This window comes from Aspergillus udagawae (assembly GCF_001078395.1).
Source record: "Aspergillus udagawae IFM 46973 DNA, scaffold_1, whole genome shotgun sequence".
In the NCBI taxonomy this organism is placed as follows: domain Eukaryota; kingdom Fungi; phylum Ascomycota; class Eurotiomycetes; order Eurotiales; family Aspergillaceae; genus Aspergillus; species Aspergillus udagawae.
The window spans coordinates 1,993,176-2,016,635 of record NW_025091264.1 but is presented as its reverse complement, the minus strand read 5'-3'; the positions used below and the strand labels follow the sequence as shown (position 1 = coordinate 2,016,635).

Here is a 23,460-nt window from a genome sequence, read left to right as displayed (position 1 = left end):
AACTGTTGAGATCTGGGTTTGAATCACCATGGGAGTTCGGGATTCTCATGGGGAGGCCACTGGGACGCCCGACCCTGTTGAGAAGGGCTTTGCCACCCTTACCACCATCCGGTAAGTTGACAACTTGCTGCTGGATACTCGAGAAAAAAACATTATTAGAGTCTCCTGCATGACTTTCATCGGTCGCATAAACTAATCATCGCGATAGGATCGGTGTTAAGGCGATGGTACAGAAGGTCAGTTGTTCCTGCATTGTTTCTAGCATCGTTCGATGTTTGTCACGTGACATAATCGAACGGGAGTGAATGTGGTTGCTGATATTTGGGTTGGTATAGGATGGCGAGTTGAGAAAAGCAGAAATTCTGTCGATTAGGCAGCGTAAAGATGGTCCTAGCTTCTAGTGCGTCCTCAACACTGAGCTCTGCTGGTCGTATCGGGGTTCCTCATGCTGATGATATGTACAGTGTTCACTATGTCGATTTCAACAAACGTCTGGATGGTGAGTACCCTTCAGTCCTTGTGCATCTGAATGTGGACAATCTGACATATCCAACTAGAATGGGTTGACGCTTCTCGACTAGACCTAACTCACGAAGTTGAGTGGCCTCAGCCGGAGAAACCAGAGAAGAAGAAGACCGGTGCTGGCAACAAAGCGCCGAGCAAAAACGTGCAGAAGCGTGCGAGAGCCGACAGCCGTGATGTCTCTGCAACTCCAGATCTTCTCACAGGCAAGAATGTGAATGTTGGCAAGGCGCAACGCCCGTCCAAGGCAGGTGGCAAAGAGAATCGTGACGGGACTCCTCTCAGTATGCCTATCATCTCTGCAGAGGCCATCTCAACGGACGGAACCCCTAAGGCCGAGTCTGATGATGTCGAAATGGTTGACGTCAGTTTCACGGACGGCAAAAGCATCAAAGAAGAGGAGAGAGCGTTAGGGCTCATGTCGCGCGAAGAAGAGATCGAACGACTGCGAACGAGCGGTAGTATGACACAGAACCCGACGGAAATCCATCGCGTGCGTAATTTGAATCGACTTCAAATGGGCAAATACGACATTGAGCCTTGGTACTTCTCGCCGTATCCCGCTTCCTTCTCAGACGTTGATATCATCTATATCGACGAGTTCTGCCTGAGCTATTTCGACGACAAACGTGCCTTTGAGCGCCACCGTACCAAGTGCACGCTTGTCCATCCTCCTGGCAACGAGATATACCGCGATGACTACATCTCTTTTTTCGAAGTTGATGGCCGCCGCCAGCGGACCTGGTGCCGTAACCTTTGTCTGCTGAGCAAACTCTTCCTTGATCACAAAACCCTATACTACGATGTCGACCCTTTCCTCTTCTACTGTATGTGCACGAGAGATGAGTCAGGCTGCCATCTTGTGGGCTACTTCTCCAAGGAGAAGGATTCCGCGGAGGGCTACAATTTGGCTTGTATCTTGACATTACCTCAGTACCAGCGGCGTGGGTTCGGTCGGCTGCTTATCTCCTTCAGCTACGAGCTCAGCAAGCGCGAGGGAAAGCTCGGCTCTCCTGAAAAGCCGCTCAGTGACCTTGGTCTACTGGGTTACCGTCAATACTGGCGAGAAACGCTCGTCGAAATACTCATGGAGCCTGGACGAGAAACAGTCAGTGAGAATGAGCTCGCTCTATTAACTTCGATGACTGAGAAAGATGTCCATGAGACTCTGGTCGTCCTGAATATGCTCCGGTACTATGTATGCGTCCCCACCCCATCCCACTTGAAGCTTGAAACAGATAACTGACTACCTCATAGAAAGGAAACTGGGTCATCGTTCTCACCGACTACGTAGTTGAACAGCACAAGAAGCGTCTTGAAAAAGAGAAGCTCAAGGGAGCTCGCAAGATCGACCCAGCACGCCTTCAGTGGAAACCTCCTGTGTTCACCGCTTCAAGCCGGACGTGGAACTGGTGAGCATCCTAGTTGTTCCAAGAAATGTTTCCTTTGTACTGTGTCTTTCAAGCAAAGGTGTTTGGGTCTGCTACTGGTGGGTGACATTGGGCTGGCGTTCGGGTCCCGTGGTGAAAAGATGGTCCCTTTAAGCGATTTGTGTATTATCACTTCCAACTTGTTAGATGACGGGCGTATGTCTGAATACCACATTCTGTCGATATTTGCAAAGCATCTAGAGTATAATGATCTTTGATTCTGTCCGCTGCCATCATCGTCCGGTTAGACAACAAACGTAGATATACTTGGCTATGGCTTCTGGGTGAACCTACACGACGCAAAGAGCTACTGCGAACACTCAGTAGGTCCAGAGTGGCAGCCATACAGCTGAACTGATAAAATCAGTATCCCTTATGGGCTCTGGAAATGCAGCTGATCGAATAAAGGATTCAGATGCGTAAGTTGAGCACAAAGCTACATAGCCGAACTTAAAATACAGCACTAGTTGTGGGTTTGTTTCATCTTGCATTGATTCAGGCACTGAAAATGATACGTGGAGCTGTCTTGTGCCTTTTTCTGAATTACCAGGAAGACTTCGAAGAATAAGTGATAGAACAGCTGCATGGAGAATGATACATATTAAGTAGCACGAAGATCGACTGATCAACAGAGAATCGAGGTTGAAGTGATGGCGGGTGTATGAGGAAGAGAATGTTATGTGTGATTGTTCTGTCTCTCAAAGAGAGACTGTTACTTCGAATCGAGTACTGATGAGGGAGAAGATGAGGATAATGTACGATGCAAAGGACATTGAGAAGAGTACTAGAAGTTCAAGGCAAACGCAGACCCGTTCGATATCCCACATGCGTTGCTCACCAGTTACCGAAAGAAACCGCTGAATGAATATCCGAAACCCGAGAATTGCCACGGCAGAGCTAACAGACGTAGTTCGAAGACTAGAGGCGCATTCCTCTACATGAATAAGCTGGACCAGTTTAGTGAGATCCGCTAATTGTGCGCGGTGCCCACGCTGTATTCCGCGGTTGATGCCGGGGCGAAGAGCCGCTGCCGCCGTTCTGCTGAGCAGTGGTTGTCTTCTTGGTATTAGAGATTCCAGGTCCTTCCCGAGCTTTTGTATTCTTTCGTGGTTTGAAGGTCGAGGGCCCGCGCTGTCGAGGATTATGACTTCCTGCCTTCTTTGGAAGAGTCACAGTTTTCGCGGCGATAGCGCCGGGGAAGCGGACGGACACCCGAAAATTGCCAGATGAGTCCCTGTCACTGAGGCCCAGAAGATAAGGCTCGATGCTGTGAATTTGCATTGGCTTGAGACTCTTGAACCGCAACCGGGATTGCGATGGTGCTGGAGCGGCATGCCAAGCTGCTGGAGGTGCAGCATTGGGAACTCGAACAACAGGTAAAGAACCTGCTTCGCGATCCTCAAAGATCTCCTCGGCCTCTTCGACTTGCTTGGCGCTGGCTAATCCGTCGCCAACTTGGGTCATATTCTCAGCAAGATGGGGGAGAGATACAGACACTGAGGCAATATGCAGCTGGACATCAAGAGGTTCTTTCGATGCTGACGTGACTGCCAAAGCGTTCTTCTTCTCATGTACAGTCTTCTTGCCGAAAAGACAATTGATCTTCTCCTGCCAGGAGGTTGCGGTTGAGACGGGATGAGCTTGAGCTGGGACGCGAGGAGGAGCAGCAACCATAGAAGCAAATGTAGGTGGCGGCGGTGGCGCAAGGATTTTTGGAGGAAGTTTGACAATCGGCTTAGGGGCGGGAAGGTGGACCAAAGGGCGGGTAGAATCACTCATATATACTGGATGACTCGACAGTTCCTCTGGGGGTGGTGGAGACGGGCTTCGGAAATGTTCATCTTCCTCAAAGGCTGGCCTTTTATATTGCTCCGTGGCCTGAGGGAAGAATCGAGAACTGCGAACTGGCACACTACTCAGTGGACGAGCATGAGTATCAGCGAAGGGTAGAGTCGCGACAGTATGATCGAAACCAGGCAGATGGTTGGAGATCGAACTTGTAGTGTCGGTTGGTCTATGAATACCGACAGCCTGCCTCTGTCCACTCTGGTCGCCAGTGCGAACCTGCCGCCATGTTTCATTGAATGTGACATGCAAAGGCTGGCTATCACGCATTGTGTTCATCTCAGTTAGGAGCTTCTCATTCTCTTCAGCTTCACGTTTAGCAGCAACCGCGTGGAAATTATTCCAAGCGGTAGTACCGGTGACACGCGATTCCTGTTGCCAATGAGACTGGTGTACGCTTGGAGGCCCGATAGGCCCTGGTCGGACAACCGGGGTCATAGAGTCGTACTGCGCATGTCGAACATCGGTAGAAGGCAACGGAGAGATTGACGTAGGCTCCTGTTGGGGTCGAGAGGGGGCAGAAAACGGTTGTGGGCCAGAAGAGATTGGAGGCTGGTCGAGGCCGAGAGGACCACGAAGGGAGATGTCTCTCGACGGGAAGCCCCCGAGGGCTTGATCAAATATGCCATTACCCAGGGTCTTATCGTTGCTGAGAGGCTTCCAGGGATTGGCAATAGAAGAAGAGGCGGCCCCGAGTTTAGTATTTGAAGACCAAGGGGAATATGAGCTCGAAGCACTAAGATTACTCTTCCATTGGGAATTCGGCTCTTCAATTGTTGATTCGGGCAATTTCTCAGGAAGACGGCCCTGCCGAAAATCGCTAGGCTCTTGAGGTCCTGTGGTAGCCTCGAGTTTAGGCTCGCGAGCTGGCGAAGTAGGACGCCGAGCATTGACCGTGGGAGCCGACCGCTCAGCAGCTCTCTCTTTTTCATTCGCGGCGACGAGCTTTTTGACGGCGTCGGGATGATGGACTTTCATCATCCCGTACTGCTTCGGTTCACCAGTTGGTTCCGGTACCGGTGGTTTAGGAGGGGATTGTGCTGCTTGTGTGACGGTCAGGGACGCCTTCGCTTCAGCTTTATCACCTTCCAGAGACTCCCTGTGTTTAGATTTTGGTTTCTCGGGCGGTGGGCCCAGTGCTTCCAGCTTCTGTCGAATTCTTTCACGCTTTGCAGCTTCCTCTTTCTCTTCTTGCTCTAACCTGCGCTGCCGAGCTTCAAGTCGCTTTTCCTTCATAATACGTTCCTGCATCGCGACGGGGTCTTCCTGCGGCGCTTGCGCTGTAGCATCCTGAGCTTCTGGAGCCGAAGGCACTGATGGCTGAGACTCAGCTCGAGGTGCGTTCGCAACAGTGTCAGGCGCGCCCGCAGCTGCACGTGGGGGCCATGTTGGACCTGGAGGATGGCGGGCAGAGGAAACCTCATGCATAGATGCGTCCTTCGGATGCACCATCTCTTTGTTGTAAAGGGACGGGTCTATGATTCCATTGACCTGCGAGCCTCTTCTTGCTTCAAACGTTCTCTGCAGCCCATCAGGGCGACCGATCGACATCCGACGTCCAAAGCTTCCACTTCCTCCGCTGACGTTGGATGAAGTTCGCCGACGCGTCCAATGCCCGGCATCTTGGCCGCTTGACCGATGAGTTTGAAATGCTGGAGAAGGCTCCGCAGGTCCTGCCTGCTCACCTGGTGTCGGCCGCTGTAAAAGTGAAGAAGGGCGGAAGCCTTGCTGCTCAGCTCGCCACGGTGCTTTCCTAACCTCTGGTACAGGCTCATAGCGACCCGATCTAGAGTTGTACAATTCACGAGTTGTTCCAGAGTGCGTGTCCTTCCACGACCGATTGAAGTCATCCGCCGCAATCTCCTTGGGGTGGACAATTCCGGTAGGTGGTTCGCTGACTTGGTGTTCTTTGACAGGAACACGTCCGGGAGGTTGAACTTGAACAGGCGGCATAACCGGGGATAACTTTTCAACTGGCGGCAGTGGGGCCCAAGGTGATTTAGATGGAGGAGCTGGACTTGTGGACGCCAGCGATGCTTTGTCATTTGGTCCTTTCGACAAGAGGGTTGCGCTCTTCGCCTGCCTTTCCGCATTTGCGCCAAGCCTGAGAACGGTAGGATTGGGTCCGATAGTTGTTGTAGGTTTCGTGACAATTTTGGTCACCTCTTTAACGGCAGGGACTTGCTCTGGTGCAGGAGAGTCGACCTTCGCTTCGTTCGCTGTCTTAGTATCTTGGCCGGAAGTGTGTACTGCCTCCGTATGAGTAGTAAGGCTCGTCTTAGTGCCGTCAGTCCATTCGATCGTCTCAGGAGCCCAGTCATCTTCGTCGTCATCGATATCGGCCCATTTCGCCTCGGTCCCACCACCATCTTCTTGGATGCGAGAAGTCATATGAATTCCGTATTGCTGCTTCAGTTCTTCATCTGTCAAATGCTTTGGTGGCGTAGGTTGCACAGCTTTAGAACTCAGATGTTAGAGGGGTTTGTTCTCGAGAGAAAGGACAAGCAGTGCCTTACGTCTATTCTTGTTCCAGACCTGATTTGGATCAGGTCCACCCCCACCTGCCTTGCCTGCACCTGTTCCCGACTTTGAGAGCGAGTCACGAAGGCTGCTGGTCGTCTTGGCCACCAAGCGCGGGCGAGAGCTCTGTAATGGCCCGCCTAACGGCGTAGTCAAAGAGGGGGCTACGTCAAGTTAGAAGACAAATTACTCGAACGAAGTTGAGGTTGTCTGTACCTTTATCAGACGGCTTAGCTGTCGCAAGCGCTCCCGGAGCTTTTGGCACGGAAAATTTGGCGAAAGAAACCGGTTTGAACGTTGTCGGCTTCTTCGAGCCGGCACGCTTACCGTCTGTTCGACTGGCATCCGACTCCGAGCCACCCTGGGAAGCCGTATCCTCTCCTGCATCCGACACCGAGGCTACTCCGTTCATTTCGAGTGCTCGCGAAGCGACTGGCCCGGGCCCCTGCTTTAAGATATCCTTTTCCTATAACGCATTCAGTGGCGCATTCACTTTCATATTCGTTCGTGTAGAGACTCACTGTCGATGGTCGTTCAGAATCATTTTCCGTCTCATTCTTCGCGGGTGATGAGTCGGAAGCACTGGGCTCTGGTTGGCTTTGTGGATCGTTCGTTTCCGTCGTCGTCTGTGTCGTTGCGGTGGTATGTTGAGTCTCCCCCACGTCCCCTCCAGCAGATATCTTGTCTTTGGTGCTCGCAGGAACGTCGGAAGGCGAAGGCTCGCCGCCCGACAGGGTCTGATTTACCACATCGTGGCTGCTCTGCTCTGCCATAACAATTCCCGAGTCTGTGAGATCCGCAGGTTGCGACATCTGTTAGACACTGGTCTTGTAACTGTGAACGCTGGGATAGTCGCCGCAGAATCCATATAACTCATAAAGAAGGCACGGAGGAAACGTTAGGAGAAATACCTATTACCAGGTATCAAGAATCGCCACGTTTAGACTGCTAGCTGAATTGTTTGAGCTTGGGGGGAAAAGGCTCCAAACGACGAGACTAAGTGCGCGGTGGGAGGTGCACAAATCCAAAGGCTGGAAATAAAGCTCGTAAGGAACGGGCAGGCGAAATGGATGCGATATAATACTAAACGCCACTGCCCAAGAAATCCCAAATGGGAGGTCGCAATATGAGTTGTCTTTCTCAGGTTTGATGACCGGGTGAGGGCTGCAGTCATGGGTGACGGCTCATGTTGGAGGTGAGGTGGCTGTTTTGGGTTAGTGTGGAACGAAAATGAAATAGAGTCAAAAACTTGTGGCTGGAGCCGGAAGGATGAGATGTGTCACTGGCAAGCGGATTATAATGTGTCGCTAAGATATTTAAAATTGAAAATGATCATGAATATTTGGTCTTTCAGTCCTTGAAATTTCACATAAAGATCATAGGAGAAACAAAGGTTGGTGTTGGGATCGGCGACACTCTTCAAATCCTATATCTACACCTCATCTGCTATGCAACTGATCACTACACAGCGACAGTCGCTGTACATATTCAACCGGATTGGAAGAGAAAAAGCCGGTATCAAGGCCAGAGCAACTGGGCTGGAGGTATGCCTCTTCTACATTGCTTCCATCTAGGTTTGCTGGTATATACACAGATCCTCCGCAAGCCACACAAAGCTCAAGCATTTAGTGAGGGTGGTTCTTGTGGTGGCCTGTAACTGTTAGCAACGTGAATTATCTCCATGGTCGAAAAGAAAACGTACGAAGGTGGAAGTAGTACTCCATGCTGTAGCCGATGAGAAGGATACCACCAATGGCGTGAGCAAGAGCTGCAGTGATTAATATCAGCAATCGTCATGTACAAACTCAAGTCGTCTGGGACTACTCACGGGCAGCAGAAGGGTTCTTGCCAAAGTAACGAGCCTGGTAGCGTCCAATGAGGCCAGTGGGCTTAGCCTCGGGAGCGGCACCGCGAGGGAGTCTGGCGTAGAAGTTCACAACGCGCTCCATGCGAGCGGCATCCTTAGCGGCACCGATGGCCTTTGTAGAATGTCAGTCATTGCATGATAAGGAGAGCCGGTGTTTGTTTGCGATCGATGCTCAAGGTCGTGGTGAAAAGCCTTCACTGAAGGAGGGTACTGAAGAACGTGAAGAGTATCGAGGGGACGCCATAAGGTGACTCACATTGGGAGAAGCAATCTAGGAGCTGATTAGCATGTCTTCACTGGGATCAAATAAATGCAATCTCCGAGTATTTGCTATTCTTCCTTACCTTGGGGGGAATCAAGGTCGAGAGACCTCGGCGGGCGATGTAGCTCATGTTGGCTGGATTTGAATCTGAGTTAATATCCGGTACCGCTTCTGAATGACATTGAAAATATGAACACCACCCAGCACGTTTACGTACCTAAGGACAGGCGTGTGAACCGTACAATCGATGAAGACGAAGTAGTGAGGATGTGCCTCTGAGATCGCGGGTTGTCGGATGAGCGGTTCCTAACGAGGGAGCCTCAAGATGCGCTAAACCGGATTTGGTTCTGCCGCAACCTCCAGACCTCGCCGCATACCTCACTCGAGATATTACTTTCCCGCTGTCGGCCGTTCACCTGAATCCAAGTCAGATATATCTGAGAACATGTCCGTCTTCAGAGCAGGTAGCTCTGCCTGCCTTCGGGCGAGCAGAATCACTGTGCCCATCAATGCGCGTTTCATCTCCACGCAAAACCGTTCTGGTGACCACGGTATCAAGACCAGCCCAGCAGACGCACCCTCCGCACGCGTTTCAGAGAGCTCCTTGGTTCGCAAGGAGACGCCATCTCAAGCAATGGCTCGTCATCAGCCCGATTATGAGGCCACAATTGACCATGCTACCTCGTAAGGGAAGCCTGGCTAATACCCGAGAACTCTACTGATGGCAATCCAGACAATACTCCCCTGTGCCCAAGCGTGTCATGGATGGTAGCGAGCCTGGCGACACTGTGGCTGCTGCTGTTCTCTCCGGGGCTCCTACAGACCTTCAAGCTCGAACTGTTAGGTACAGATTTAGATTTACCTGCGTCACCCGCCGCTTTCTGACCATACTACTAGGATTTACAAGCCTTCGAAGCCTGCAACGCAGTCCGGTACCTGGCACAGCCATCACTGGAGAATGGACTGGGACATTCTGCAGAAAGGTCACCGTTGGGAGAACCCTTTGATGGGTTGGCAGTCTTCCGGTGATTTCATGCAGGGTACTCACCTGAACTTCAAGTCCAAAGAAGATGCGATCATGTTCGCGCAGAAGCAGGGATACGAGTACTTCGTCCAGGAACCCAATGAGCGCCGCTTCGTCCCTAAGGCTTATGCAAACAACTTCGTCCACGAACCAAAGAAGCTCAAGCACATCAGAACCAAGTGATTGTGTTGTTCAAGTGTACTGTGTATATAACTGCAAGCTTCTGGGGTTTGAAGGGTTGGTTCCATAGGTTAAATGGATTTTAGTGCTTTTTCATTTGTCTTTCACCAAACAGGCGTACTGCTTGAAGACACTGCATTAACGGATATCATGCTCTGCCGACAACTTAGCGAACCGTGCTCCTCGCTTTTCTTTTCAATTCTGAGCTTCAACTTGGTGCAATCCCGAGTCTGAGTCTTCTACAGAGGACGCGTGTGAGGAATTGGCAACCTTAATCCTTTCCGCAACAGTCCTTTGACTGAGGAGGTATTGAGCGACTTTCAAGCAGATTCACTTAAGTCTGGCCTGTATGATGGTCCGGATGAGCTATCCTGTGCCTGCCAAGTCGGCGTGGAGAACTACGTGTATCGTATGATCATAGTATCATTGATATAATAACAACTATGAAGGTCCAGATGGCTATGTATTCTAATGGAAGATCTAGAAGGAGTGTGGCTAATTAATCGAAAGTAGTCCAACACGAACCGCCATAAGCCAATATTGGTAGGATGTTTACCCGTGAGACAGGTGGTCCAAGGCTCCAAGCTGAGTTGAACAAACGTACGCTCAACCAGTCCTATCCTAAAATCGAATGCATCATATCGCCTTGAGTTCTGAACAAATAATCAGTAGCGAAGTGTTTGAGCTGCAATCACACGACTATAACACACATCGGATCTGAAGATGGACGGCGCTGTGAAGAACTGCGAGTTAGGCCTAGTCGCTGCGGCCACCCCCGCCACCCCACCTAAAATTTATTATCTCGTTGAGATAAGATCTGAAAATTTAGAAGCTCACGCTCTCTGAGTAAATGTTTATGCTCTAGCCTCCTCTAATCCGATCAGTTTCAATTTCAACCAGTCATCTTCTCCAACCGCCTTCGGCATACCACCATGGCCCCTTCTGCAACCGATACTCTAGAGGGCGTGGATCCCACCATCCTCACTCTTCGCAAAGTCCTCACTTCCGAATCGGAGCCGCTCGCTCGCCGATTCCGTGCCTTGTTCTCCTTGAAGCACCTTGCGTGCCTGCAGCCGCCTACTGAGAAGACACTGCCCGCAATTCAGGCTATTGCTGCTGCCTTTACTTCACCATCCGCCTTGCTGAAACATGAACTTGCATATTGCTTGGGCCAGACCCGCAATCCAGAGTCTGTGCCGTTCCTACAGCAAGTCGCGAAGGACACGGAGCAAGATACGATGTGCCGTCATGAAGCCGCAGAGGCTCTGGGCGCCTTGGGTTACGAAGACAGCTTGGAGATCTTGAAGGCTCTTAGAGACAATCAGAATGAGTCCGATGTTATCAGAGAGACCTGCGATATTGCAGTGGACAGGATTCTGTGGGAAAATTCAGAGGCAAGGAAAGCTGAGAAATTAAAGACAAGGTATGAGGCGTCCGTATCAATCCACCCTGTTTCTCTTTCTTTTCGCAAATGCTTATTGTATCATGTGCACCAATTCGCAGTGACTTTACCTCGATCGACCCCGCTCCACCACTACCCATGGCGGCCAGTGAACCTTCCATTCCCGAAATAGAGAAGACTCTACTCGACACAAGTCTACCATTGTTTCAGAGATACCGTGCGATGTTCGCCTTGCGCGACCTTGCTTCTCCTCCCGATCTTCCCACAGCGACTCGCGCTGTTGAGGCGCTGGCCAAGGGCCTCAAAGATCCGTCTGCACTTTTCCGTCATGAGATTGCGTTTGTCTTTGGACAACTTTGCCACCCTGCGTCAATTCCAAGCCTTACTGAAGCGCTTAGCAACCAAAGCGAGGCCGGTATGGTGCGACACGAAGCGGCCGAGGCGTTGGGAAGCTTGGGCGACTGTGAGGGTGTCGAGGAGACGCTAAGAAAATTCTTGAACGACCCGGAGCAGGTGGTAAGAGACAGTGTCATTGTGGCTCTCGATATGGCGGAGTATGAAAAGAATGGTGAAGTTGAATATGCTTTGGTGCCTGATGCTGGCGTTGCTGCTGCTTGAATGACCCGTTGTCGAAGGTATAGCTTTACAATATCGGTATTGCGTTTGATTCGTTGCTCCCATAGACGTACAATCATAATCTCGAATAGATACTCCTTCGGTCTCCTAGTTGTTCGTGGTTTCCCTGCAGTCAGATAAATATCAGTATTGAGCCCGCAGATGCAATTGGAGCCAACGGTGGACGTTGCGTACTTGTAACCGCAGACACAGGTGTAGAACACTGTACTTCCTTCATCTGCACTGCGCAACTGCACAGTTGTGAAGTACATCTCCTTCCTCCCACATCTGGCACATGTATGTTGTGTCAGTGCTTCAGTTCGCTTATCTTCAGCCGTCAAGGTCTGAACTGCAGATCTCTTGGCTCTTAACGTCGACGGGAAGGCATTCGGTTTTGACTCAGAGATGATCGTGTTGGGAACAGTATCTGAGGGCAAGTTAGCGCAAGCGCTCGCCTCAAACCCTCACAATGAGATCAACAAACCTTTATTCCGAGCGCCGCAAACATCGCAGACAAGGACCTTAGTCGGATCACCAGTCGACTCCGGTAGGAGATTTCCACAGTCTGTGCAGAAAATTAAAGATCCAATGGCAGACATTGTGCAAGTCAAGTTTTCAGTATCGACAGATGTTGGAGATTGATCTTCAACCTGAGAGTATTGAGGAGGAGTTAAGCAGGAGACAGAACAGATGTTATCGAGTACATAACCAGAAAACTCCGAACTTTTTTTTCCCGCTGAGATGCTGCCGCTTGGAAGACCTGCAGCACGGACCACCTGCTTATGTAGCCTCCCGTAACTAAGGACTACTGCCGGGCGGTCAACGGCGGCAGCAAGAGAGTGTGCCTGGCAGCAATTATTATTGTTGGTTGCTTAAGTATTGCGTCGCTGTATCAAGAGCATCTCAGGGAAGGATGACTGGAGTGAGAGTTGACTTTCTTCGCTGATAGTCATGTCTCTGAGCAGGACATGCCTCTCCTGTTTCTGTGTCTCGCCTCTCCTTCCTAAGTCACTCATACATTAAAGTCAAATTGCCGCCATGGACCAAAACTGGAGCCCGGCTGTCCAGGTCGTCATCAATGGCCGTCCTCAGGCGCACGGCCATGGCGCTGGAGGACTTTCGCAACACCGGACCAGGCCATTGTCTGTTGATGAAGCTTTGCAGTACTCACCTATGTCTAGCGCGCCAGTGTTTGGGTTAGGTATGCATCCTGAATGTCTCACTTGAATGGTGAAGTTAAACTCACTCATGATACTCTTTAGACTGTATACTGCGCCCTGATGTTGGCCGACCTCCCACTACCACCTCTATCAATCATATCCTTCAGTCGGGCCGAACGGTTTTGAATGAACTAAATGCAGAGATACAATCCGGGCATGATGAGTCGAGTCGGTTAGAGACATCTCGCGAATATCTACAGCAACTGCTTGACGGTGACCAGTTGACAGAATTGTAAGCTCCATTGATCTGTAGCAATGGTACGATACCCAGCAACTAAATCATTCCCAGCAAGTTCAAACTCCCCCCTGGATCCGCTCAGGCCAAGAGTTCCCTTCCTAGCCCACCCTCGGAGCAGGGTTCTGGTCGGAACGAACTTGGCCCGTTTGCAAAAATGATGTTGGATGCTACGGACATAGCATTTCGATGTAAGTCTCAAAATATTGCATTCAGAAACAACGTGCTCTTAAGCTGATCCGTCACAGATCCTACCTCGACGGAGGTCAAGATTGAAAAGCCAATGAGGAAATCCCCAGCGTGGAACGAGCAAGCGCATCGAGCGAATAATGCTACCCCGGCGTCTTACAGTCAATCGCCTTACCCGGCAAGCCAGCTGTCTGTCGTGATTCCAGTCAAGTCGACACATACTCTGAACCAACATGGCGCTTCGAAGAAGAGAAAGCTAAATAACGATGTGGAGGACCTTACTATGATTCGACTCAAGGATCAAAAAGAGGAGGCAGATGCGGCTCTTGTAAAGCTACAGGATCTGTTTCATGAGGTTTTCCAGGCGGAGGATCAAATTGAAACAGAAACAACTGCTGGTGGATCGGCCGAACGACAAGATGCCGTTTTTTCGGTCGCTCAATCCCTTGACGCAAATAGGCCTGTCCTCTCATCTGACGCTCACAGCCGTCTTCAGAAGGCCATGAAAAAGGTTGTTAGTTTCAACCGGCTTCAAGACATCCCATCGGAGTATTTGAGTAGACTACGAAAACTTTGTGAAAGGCCAATCATTGCCGCACAATCGCCCGATCTCAGGTTGGACGATCCTTCAAATGATTCTGAAACCCAAGAGTGGCTCCAAAAAGTCGATGATATGCTCAATGCTCTGCTCGCAGTGGGTACACTGTTGCAGACAATGTCTGGCTCTCGGACGGAAAGGGATCTCTGTCCGGAGGATCTGATCGAGGCCATTCCAAATGTATTCAATCAGATTTTCGATCACTGCGTCATTCCAGCAGTCGAGGCCCGCCCTGGAGGCAAAGAAGCCAGGTATTTTGAGTTCTTCTCTTCCCAGAAGCGTGTTATAGGGGGTGTCATCCAGCAAAGTAAAAAGATTCTTGGCCTATTTGCCGACTTTCTGTCGCGCATTGATGTCTCTGAAGGGACAATCACCGCGACTGAGTTTTTCGCTGCAAAGCTAATTTTCGTGGAGAACGCGCATTCCGAAAAGGACTCTGCTGTCGGCTTTCAAAAGTATGAATCAGTTCGCCGCGGAGCAATGGACGTCCTAGCAAAGATTTTCTCCAGGTATCCTGCTCAGCGTCCATTCATTCTTGACGAGATTCTTGTTTCTCTGGAAAAGCTTCCGTCTACGCGGCAGAGTGCCAGGCAATTCAAGCTCGCCGATGGTAAGAGTATTCAGCTTCTAACTGCTTTGGTCATGCAGCTTGTCCAGACCACTGCCCTTGACACTCCATCGTCCAAAACACGCAAGGCGAAGCGTACTCTCTCGGCTGGTGATGATGGCGAAGAGCCACATGAAAGTGAGGAAGACTTGGACGAAGATGACGACGAGGATCAAACAGATGCATCCCTGGAGCGTCTTGCAACTAAAGTTAATCGTCTCTATGATAATGCGGTCCGCAGTGCGCAGTATATCGTCAAGTTCATAGTTCAACGTGCAATGACATCTACCAAGACTGGCGACCAACCCTTTCGGAACATTCTTGATATCTTCACCGAGGATCTTATTGGCGTCCTGGGCTCAACAGATTGGCCTGCTGCTGAACTACTTCTTCGCATCATGGCGTCTCACATGGTCGGTATTGCAGACCTTGATAAGAGCCCTGCCACTGCGAAAAGCATGGCTCTGGAGCTTCTGGGCTGGATGGGATCCGCCATATCCGATCTAGTCGTGACCGCTCAGCACTTACTTCCCTCGATGGAAGAGTCCGACAGTGATCTCAGTGTCTATTTGAAACAGTTGTTTGAGGACTACTCCAACCATGCCTTACTTCCCCAAGATCTGGTTGTGCCAGAAGGTCCGTATCGAATAGCTCTCGAGTACTTTCTTCAGGCTCAGTCATCGGACAACTGGCAGCTCTCCAGTGCTCGGGGTTATTACTTGGCGCAATGGGCAAAGACCGTCTGTTCTGTCTATTATAATTCCGAAGAAAGGGACGATGTTCCTGACGGCGAAGCTACTGAGAGCCTCATAGTTCTCTTGACGAAGTTGTTCTCGGAGCCGCTGTGGTTGGAAACTCATAGGTACGGACTCGATCAAATGGATATATTCATTCGCTTCAAAATGCTAACGCTGCTATTTCAGACACTTCGATAGGATATCAACTGCTCACGGGCGGTTTGCATACATTTTGACCGTTTTAAACTCGAGCTTTTGCAAGGCTTTCGACACGATCCTGAAAGTCCTCCTCAACTCGATTACTAGCGATCAGGCAAAGGTTCGTAGTCGGAGCCTAAAAAGCGTGATCTACATGCTCGAAAAAGACCCAAGTCTTCTAGACAGAGACGCATCAGTCATGCGTGTTATACTTCGATGTGCTGCGGATGCCTCGCCGATGGTTCGCGACTCGGCGCTCTCGCTGATCGCCAAATGCATTGCTCTCAAACCGAAGTTGGAAGAGGATGGGTGTAGGAGCATTTTGACTTGCGCAGCCGATCCTACAGCCGGTGTGAGAAAGCGCTGCATTGGGTTGCTAAAAGATATCTATCTTAAGACGTCTCGCACCGAATTGAAGCTGGCTATAGTGGATAGCTTTCTCCAACGGACAACGGATACAGAAGAAAGCGTAGCCACATTGGCGCGGCAGACTTTCGAGGAGATCTGGCTTACCCCGTTTCATGAGCTTATCGATTCATCACAGGATGGCTCGAAGCTCAAGGTTGGTCTAGGTGAGCGGGTGACGTTGATCGTAAGCTTGGTGCAGCGCAGCGAGACCGCTCTCGAAACATTAGGGTTTTGTTTGAAAAAGCTTCTATCGGACAATTCCAAGACGGCGTCGTTGAACTTCAAGGTTTGCAAAGCGATGGTTGCAACGATGTTCGAAAAGTTAGTTGATGAGGGCTCGGAGAAGGAGCTTCAGCAGGCTCTCCTTCAAACGATCACAGTCTTTGCCAAGGCAAATGCGAAGCTGTTCAGCCCTGACCAACTGGAGACTCTTCACCCTTACATCGGCAATCTTGCCACTGCTGAAGATTTGTTCATTTTCAGATCGGTGGTGGTTATCTATCGCTGTGTCCTGCCGTACCTTTCGTCTGCTCACAACAGTCTTCTAAAAGAAGTGCAAAACGATCTTTTCAAAAGCGTAGCCAAACTTGCTCGTTCGGAGCTCAACGAGGTTATGGCCTGTTTGTGGACCATCAATGGCGTTTTGCGCAACACTGACAGACTCGTGAAACTGACCATATCGGTTCTAAAACCGATTCAACATTACCGAAACGTCGATCTTGCAGATAATGCTAATTCCGCTATTGTGGCCAGAGCTAAGAGCTATATTCGAATTGCCGGTTGTGTGGGGCGTCATTGTGATCTGGAGAAGTACGAACCTCATTTCAAGAACGCTTTTCCGTCTTGGAAAGGCGGATCGGTGGCTGGCTTAATGGTCGACTCTATTGTGCCTTTTACTCTCCCGAAGCAGCCTCTGGAACTTAGGGTTATGGCGTTAGAGAGCGTGGGCTCGATATGCCAGTCCTGGCCGGCTCAATTCAGCCGGGATGAGCCGAGAAAAATTCTTTCCATGGTCTTCAAAGAAGACAATGCAAGTCTTCAGAATATCGTCCTGAAATCCTTTGCGGAGTTTTTCGCCATGCACGAGGGCAAAGCAGAAAAATCAGTCGTGCCGTCTGCTGAAAAAGCGGATCAGGAGAACTCTACCAGACTGGGTGGCTCGTTAAAAGCAAGTGACAACGACGGGGCTGCTGCTCTGATAGCTCAACACTTCCTACAGAGCATGCTTCGAGTCGCGCAATCTCGGCAGGACGCATATGCTCTCACTGCGATTGAATTAATTGCCAGCATTAACCGTCAAGGACTGGTTCATCCCAAAGAATGCGCAGGCGTGTTGGTTTCACTGGAGACATCCACCGTGCCAGCGATTGCCAAGGTTGCATTTGACACACACAAGATGCTGCATCAGCAGTATGAATCAATGTTCGAAAGAGAATATATGAGGGCGGTTCAGGAGGCTTTCTATTACCAGCGCGATGTGGTCGGTGATTCTAGCGGCGCTCTGGCCCGACCTTACGTTGCAAAATTGGCACCGCTTTTTGATATTATCAAAACCAGTAACAGTCGATATCAGAAGAAATTCCTGTCCAACCTGTGCTCGAAGGTAGACTTTGAATTGAAGAAGCTCGATAGCACTGGGGACCCGCCAGAGCATCTTCTACTTGCGCGATTTGTGTCTCAGAATCTGGCATTCTTCGATTATGGCCAGCTTGCTGAGCTGGTCTCAGCAGTTGGATGCATGGAGCGCATTGTTTCCGCGACAGGAACAGTTGTAGCCCATTCGATCGAAACAGAGATTTTCCCGCCTAGGATGAAGGCACCACTGGGAGGACCGTCATCCGAACCTCTGCCACAAGGGCCAGTAAACGCAGAGCCTCTACCACCTGTCAATCCGTCCGTGTTACGGCAACTGGCTACAGCAGCCGCATCCCTCTCAATGCTTTGGGAGGCTCGAACATACCTTCGCCGTCTGTATGGGATACACGCCCATGTACGAGACAAGGAAGGCAAAGCTGCGGCCAAGGAGCTGAACAAGTCCGCCACCAAGGTGCAAGGAGTGACCGGCGACAAGTTTTGGGATGCCATATCTCGGAACATGGACGCACTGAATAGCGAAGAGCAAATGATCAGCAAATGTCGAGAATTTGCCACTTTGCTTGCGATTGATGATGAGTTCAGGGTCGGTGAGGACGAGGATGCTGAAGGCGACAGCTTCGACGGTGTCGCTGACCTTGACGACACGGGGGCTGGTCCAGGGTCCGTCAGTGGGCAGCGACCTGGCAAACGGAAGAATTCTCTTTCTGGTCAAAACCCCACGAAGCGACCCCGGGGAAGAAAGAGTGGCTCCGGCAAGAAAAGAGCCAGCACGGAACCAGACGATGACATGGATTGGGGCTAAGATCTCCAGTAGTCAGTTGGCCAGGCACGGCCAACGATTGCATTTTTGGCTGTGCATTACATAGACGTCGCATACGGGACGGCAAACGGCGTTCGGTGGGCTTTCAACTGCTTTTCTATCTCATGAGATATTTCTTTATCTAGCTATTCTGTTATATTAAAATGACGGCGGGAAGGGGATTTGCTTGATGACCAATTCTTATCCTTATGGCTGGCTCTTTGTGTTCTCTATTCGTTTTGGGCTGCCTGCACGTTAAGGCCCATGTTTCCTGTGTCCATTTGCTGGGACCAGGCACAAGGACGATTCGTTGAACATTCTTCATCAGTTAGCTGCAATATACCACACAAACGACGTATCTTTGGTTCCGGAAGTGATGAGACTTTATCTAGAGAGGTATTCTAGCCAAGTTCTTTCGCAGCTTTAGCGATGCCAAGTTGTTGCCGAGATACCCACTGCTATATTTACATGCGTCCCCAGAAGGCTTAGTGCCGATTGTTCTTAGCGTGGTGGCATGACGTAGCCGGGTCGCTCCATTCCTTTTACTATTCGAAAGACTTTCTTCGCGGTCAACTCTCCATCGACCAGTCTTTCTTTTTCTGTGTTCTAGTTTTCGATTCTCCCTCTTGCCATCTCATACTCCCTCATTACAGGTACAATCTTGCAGCATTGACAGAATCTGGCACCCTGGATAGAATCACCTAGCCGCACATCTCATCCCTATCAGCCATGAGCACGGTGTTACTCCGAAGCCGCCCAAACACTGCGGCGCTCAGGAGGATCTGTCTTGTAGCGCATGGAGGTCAATTCCCGAAGCCTCGCTCCTCAATTGGCATTGCTTCACCTCGAGCTTTACATACAACCCGGCGGCGACCAGTGACCCAACAACGTATCTCAAATATCCTGCGCAGTGCGTCGTTATCAGTCCGATATGAGTCGACGACAAAGGACCCAATGGCTAAAGCCGCCCGCAAATCTCCGGCCTTTAACATACTCGTAAAGTCTTTCACATACTGTGGCTTTTTCATTGTCATGAGCGGTGTTGCAGTAGTCGCGTTCTTCATCTACGATGCGACCACATACCGAGAAGATCCTAGCTCAGAAGACATTCCTGTGTCTGAATTGGCTCTTAACCCTCGACGCGGGGGCCCGAAGAACCTGCCTATAGCGGAGGTCCTGGTGGGAGACAAGGACTCGGAGGCGATGGTACAGCAAAACGACAAGCCACGTTTGGTGATTCTGGGGACAGGCTGGGGCAGTGTCGCGCTTCTTAAAAATCTCCACCCTGGCGATTATCATGTCACTGTGGTATCGCCGACGAACTATTTCCTTTTCACGCCTATGTTGCCCTCTGCGACGGTTGGGACTCTGGGGCTGCGCTCGCTTGTTGAGCCAGTCCGGCGGATCGTCCAACGGGTTCATGGTCACTTCTTGAAGGCCGAGGCCGAAGATGTGGATTTCTCGGAGAAGCTGGTTGAGGTGTCCCAAGTTGACGCCAATGGCAAAAAGCAAAACTTTTACCTTCCGTACGACAAGCTAGTAATCGCTGTTGGTGAGTGCGGGCCATGAATCACTTTCCTGTTGTCGATACTAAGTCTGGACCACACAAGGATGCGTCACAAACCCCCACGGCGTCAAAGGACTCGAACATTGCAATTTCCTAAAGACGATTGACGATGCCCGTAAAATCAAGAACAAGGTCCTCGAGAACATGGAGTTGGCTTGTTTACCGACCACTAGCGACGAGGAACGTCGGCGTCTGTTGTCGTTCGTTGTCTGTGGCGGTGGCCCGACGGGCGTTGAGTTCGCGGCCGAATTGTTCGACCTGCTGAATGAGGACCTTCTTCACTCGTTCCCCAAGATTTTGAGAAATGAGATTTCCGTTCACATCATTCAGAGTCGGGGTCATATCCTGAACACTTACGATGAGGCTCTGTCTAAGTACGCGGAAGTACGCATTTCACCCAGCTCACTGAGATAAGAAGATGGATGAGGCTAATGCATGCAGGCCCGTTTCAACCGTGATCATGTTGAAGTCCTGACAAATGCCCGAGTGAAGGAGGTTCGGGACGACAGAGTTGTGTTCACTCAGGTCGAGGATGGCGAGCCAGTGGTGAAGGAGATCCCAATGGGTTTCTGCTTGTGGTCGACCGGAGTTGGTATGTGATTCTTATCCTGGTGTGCTACGTACTCGGAACTGACTGATGCACAGCTCGCGCTGAACTTTGCAAGAGACTCTCAGACAAGCTCGAGACTCAAAACAACAAGCATGCTTTGGAAACAGACGCTCACCTGCGTCTGATCGGAGCTCCCTTAGGTGACGTGTATGCCATCGGTGACTGTTCGACCGTCCAGAACAAGGTGGCCGAGAATATCATTTCTTTCCTGCGTACTATCGCCTGGGAGAAGGGCCAAGATCCCGAGAAAGTTCACCTCACATTCCGGGAATGGAAAGACGTAGCCAACCGAGTCAGGAAGCGTTTTCCCCAGGCAGCCAACCATCTCCGCCGGCTAGACAAGCTCTTCGAACAGTATGACAAGGACCACTCCGGTACCCTCGACTTCGGCGAACTGCACGAACTCCTCCACCAGATCGACACCAAGCTCACCTCCCTGCCTGCCACCGCCCAGCGCGCCAACCAACAAGGCGAATATCTGGGCCGCAAACTCAGCAAGATTGCAGCCGCGCTCCCCGGCATGCGAGCCAACGAGATCGAACACGGCGATGTGGACGACATCATCTACAAGCCCTTCAAGTACAAGCATCTCGGCAGCCTGGCGTACATCAGCAACGCGGCCGTCTTCGACTTCGGCGGACTCAGTTTCAGCGGCGGCGTTCTGGCCATGTACCTCTGGCGAAGCGTCTACTTTGCGGAGAGCGTCAGCTTCCGCACGCGGATCATGCTGGCCATGGACTGGGCCAAGAGAGCACTCTTTGGACGAGGTCTGTTCCCCTCGCATCATGCTCTTCTCTCTCGTGGGTTCATAACTAACTTTTCGGCTTTCGATAGATCTTATGAGCTTCTGATCGGAACCTTCTGGATATAGGCAGCCTGCCCTGGCAATCCACCGTTAAAGAGATACCACTCTATCCATTCATGATCGTGGTTGCTGTTAGATCGATAAGGATCTGAATACCCAATTTCTTCATATCGCATTTGTCCATATTATGCTATTTGGCTAGGGCTCACTCTCGTTGAAATCGATGTTGGTTGAGTATGTGTTGCTACTCGGTTTGGGGTTAGTGATAGAACTCGTGCTTGGTGTTCTTAGAATATATATACATGACAGCACCCTTTCTGCCAATGCTGATAATTGTGTTTGATGGTATTCCCCTGACAAATATAGATGATGCTGTCAATTTGATTGATAAGTATCGACTCACAAGAGCTAGAATGTTTGCTACTAGTCAAGCATTGGTCTTTGTGTTCTGATGACCTTCGGCGCTGCAACGGGTCAGAGACGTGTGAGTTAACATGTGCATGGACTGCTATAGAATGGCCAAGACAATTTCAGACGCGAATAGGAGGACGAAGAAAGGTTGATGTTTGTTTGGATATATTTACAATAATCAATGATTGATTCTTCATTTGTATTCAATTGCCTCCCTTATGGAGGATAGTACTATTGTTAAGCGCTCAGCGGCTGCAGATGAAAAAAATCAAGCCCGGACTCCTCGCTAGACTGGAAATGCAGCAGAGAGCATCAAGCAAAAGCAATGCAACATCGCTGATCATGAAATCATCGGGTCAACATCTCCGTTGTTGGCCATTACAGTATCATTCGAAGCACCATTCTGACTGGCGCTCTGAGCGTTCTTTACGTTGTTGCCATCATGGAGTCCGAGGTCCAGCTTCTCAGGAAGATCCTTCTTGGCTTCTCGGGCTTTCTGTTCCGCCCAGGCGCGCAACTTAACCAGATTGCGCAGCCGAGCTTCTTTACGGGCACCCTGGCTTTGCAGGATAGCTTCATTTACCCTGGTAGCAATGTCTTTACGTAGGTCAGGATGCAACAATGGCGCCAGGGATGGCGCCAGGTTCTCAGAAGGGAAGATCAAAAGAGCAAGGGTGCGCTCAAGGTCCTCGAGAAACTGAGGGTTGGTGGGCGCCCGCGGAGCGAGCTGTGAGGTCGCAAACTCGAGGGCAGGACTGATGTCACCATTGGGCGTTGACATGCACGTACGGATCAATTCCACAAGCTGCAAGCGAAGCAATGCAAAATGCAGAGACGGATTTTCATCCAAAATCTATACAGACGAAGTCAGCACGGCATATTCAACGAGTGTATGACGATGTTGACATGACAGTTGAACAGTTTGCTAATCATACTGAGGACTGAAGATGTTTGTTTTTCATCAAAACCCGTAAGGGGATTTATGAGTGGTGCATGTAAACCGATATAATCCTAGCAAGGGATGGCGGTGGGGCAGAAGGTTTAGAATGGAAGTCTTCGTACCTGTGGGTTGAGATCATTGATCTTCTCGATTGCAGCTTGAATGTTGCCAGAATGAATCGCAGTGCGAATCTCTACTCTTTCCTGGATAGACTCAATGTCCGCCCTGGGTTGTATGTTGGCCTCAACTGCAAATTTCTTTGCAGCAGCTGGGTAGCCATTGGTAATGAGGTAATCCATCACTAGATAGTTGATATCACTGAGCTGATTGTCAGCAATTGCAGGCGACTCAAAACGTCAAGAGAAAAGTCAAGTGAGGACCGATTCAGAAACACAAGTTAACATATTCTCCTCAAGAAGTTTCAGAGAGATTCCCAACTTGATTTCATGATCATCATAAAACGGTGTTCAGGAAATGAAAAGCAAAAAAATAGGCAACTCACGTTTTGGAGGGTTTGACCTCATCGACCTTTCGCTCGAACTGATGCCATGTTGGCGTTGTTGTCGAGGAAGTGGGAGACATCTGCATCCCGTTAAAATCAAGCTATTACGCGCGCACAACCCGTGGGAGAGCATACGTAATTAGCTGAAGACATTGTGGGATATTGTGGCGTGGACCTTGATGCAGGTATCAAGTGCCTTGGAACTGCTCCGGCTGTCTGTGAAGATGGAAAACCTCGCAGACGGAAGCCATGGAGAGAGAATCTCTGAGGGGGAAAAGAGAAGTGAAGAGGAAGAAGAAAGAAAAGGAAAAAGCCAGCAAGAAAAGCGGCAGGTTTTTGGGTCACGCTTAGAGCTGTAGGACTAAGACTAA

At 50.3% G+C, this 23,460-nt stretch overlaps 9 protein-coding genes across 9 annotated transcripts; 5 read left to right on the top strand and 4 right to left on the bottom strand.

The window, feature by feature from the left end:
- Positions 1-28: 28 nt before the first annotated feature.
- Positions 29-1,938, top strand: Aud_000664 (NuA4 histone acetyltransferase complex catalytic subunit ESA1; the record flags this gene model as incomplete). The annotated part of the gene is made up of 6 exons (XM_043286171.1): positions 29-111; positions 209-236; positions 336-400; positions 465-499; positions 558-1,720; positions 1,780-1,938. The coding sequence occupies 6 exons, from the start codon at positions 29-31 to the stop codon at positions 1,936-1,938; spliced, it is 1,533 nt and encodes a 510-aa protein (XP_043142106.1).
- Positions 1,939-2,909: 971 nt separating this feature from the next.
- Aud_000663 (uncharacterized protein) lies at positions 2,910-7,129 on the bottom strand (the record flags this gene model as incomplete). The annotated part of the gene is made up of 4 exons (XM_043286170.1): positions 2,910-6,253; positions 6,314-6,481; positions 6,534-6,783; positions 6,839-7,129. The coding sequence occupies 4 exons, from the start codon at positions 7,127-7,129 to the stop codon at positions 2,910-2,912; spliced, it is 4,053 nt and encodes a 1,350-aa protein (XP_043142105.1).
- An 813-nt stretch (positions 7,130-7,942) lies between these two features.
- Positions 7,943-8,576, bottom strand: Aud_000662 (F1F0 ATP synthase subunit f; the record flags this gene model as incomplete). Its single annotated transcript, XM_043286169.1, has 4 exons — positions 7,943-7,968; positions 8,020-8,085; positions 8,146-8,296; positions 8,529-8,576. 4 exons carry the CDS (start codon positions 8,574-8,576, stop codon positions 7,943-7,945), a joined length of 291 nt encoding a protein of 96 aa, XP_043142104.1.
- A 315-nt stretch (positions 8,577-8,891) lies between these two features.
- Positions 8,892-9,653, top strand: Aud_000661 (ETC complex I subunit; the record flags this gene model as incomplete). The annotated part of the gene is made up of 3 exons (XM_043286168.1): positions 8,892-9,130; positions 9,180-9,290; positions 9,344-9,653. The coding sequence occupies 3 exons, from the start codon at positions 8,892-8,894 to the stop codon at positions 9,651-9,653; spliced, it is 660 nt and encodes a 219-aa protein (XP_043142103.1).
- A 929-nt stretch (positions 9,654-10,582) lies between these two features.
- On the top strand, positions 10,583-11,670 carry Aud_000660 (deoxyhypusine monooxygenase; the record flags this gene model as incomplete). The annotated part of the gene is made up of 2 exons (XM_043286167.1): positions 10,583-11,073; positions 11,154-11,670. 2 exons carry the CDS (start codon positions 10,583-10,585, stop codon positions 11,668-11,670), a joined length of 1,008 nt encoding a protein of 335 aa, XP_043142102.1.
- A 105-nt stretch (positions 11,671-11,775) lies between these two features.
- Aud_000659 (DNA-directed RNA polymerase I core subunit RPA12) lies at positions 11,776-12,266 on the bottom strand (the record flags this gene model as incomplete). The annotated part of the gene is made up of 3 exons (XM_043286166.1): positions 11,776-11,794; positions 11,863-12,094; positions 12,152-12,266. The coding sequence occupies 3 exons, from the start codon at positions 12,264-12,266 to the stop codon at positions 11,776-11,778; spliced, it is 366 nt and encodes a 121-aa protein (XP_043142101.1).
- A 439-nt stretch (positions 12,267-12,705) lies between these two features.
- Aud_000658 (putative sister chromatid cohesion protein Mis4) lies at positions 12,706-18,257 on the top strand (the record flags this gene model as incomplete). The annotated part of the gene is made up of 5 exons (XM_043286165.1): positions 12,706-12,868; positions 12,930-13,119; positions 13,177-13,313; positions 13,371-15,378; positions 15,452-18,257. The coding sequence occupies 5 exons, from the start codon at positions 12,706-12,708 to the stop codon at positions 18,255-18,257; spliced, it is 5,304 nt and encodes a 1,767-aa protein (XP_043142100.1).
- Positions 18,258-18,983: 726 nt separating this feature from the next.
- Positions 18,984-21,302, top strand: Aud_000657 (putative NADH-ubiquinone oxidoreductase 64 kDa subunit; the record flags this gene model as incomplete). The annotated part of the gene is made up of 4 exons (XM_043286164.1): positions 18,984-19,806; positions 19,865-20,205; positions 20,263-20,413; positions 20,467-21,302. 4 exons carry the CDS (start codon positions 18,984-18,986, stop codon positions 21,300-21,302), a joined length of 2,151 nt encoding a protein of 716 aa, XP_043142099.1.
- Positions 21,303-21,987: 685 nt separating this feature from the next.
- Positions 21,988-23,242, bottom strand: Aud_000656 (uncharacterized protein; the record flags this gene model as incomplete). Its single annotated transcript, XM_043286163.1, has 4 exons — positions 21,988-22,500; positions 22,710-22,905; positions 23,090-23,169; positions 23,225-23,242. 4 exons carry the CDS (start codon positions 23,240-23,242, stop codon positions 21,988-21,990), a joined length of 807 nt encoding a protein of 268 aa, XP_043142098.1.
- Positions 23,243-23,460: the final 218 nt, after the last annotated feature.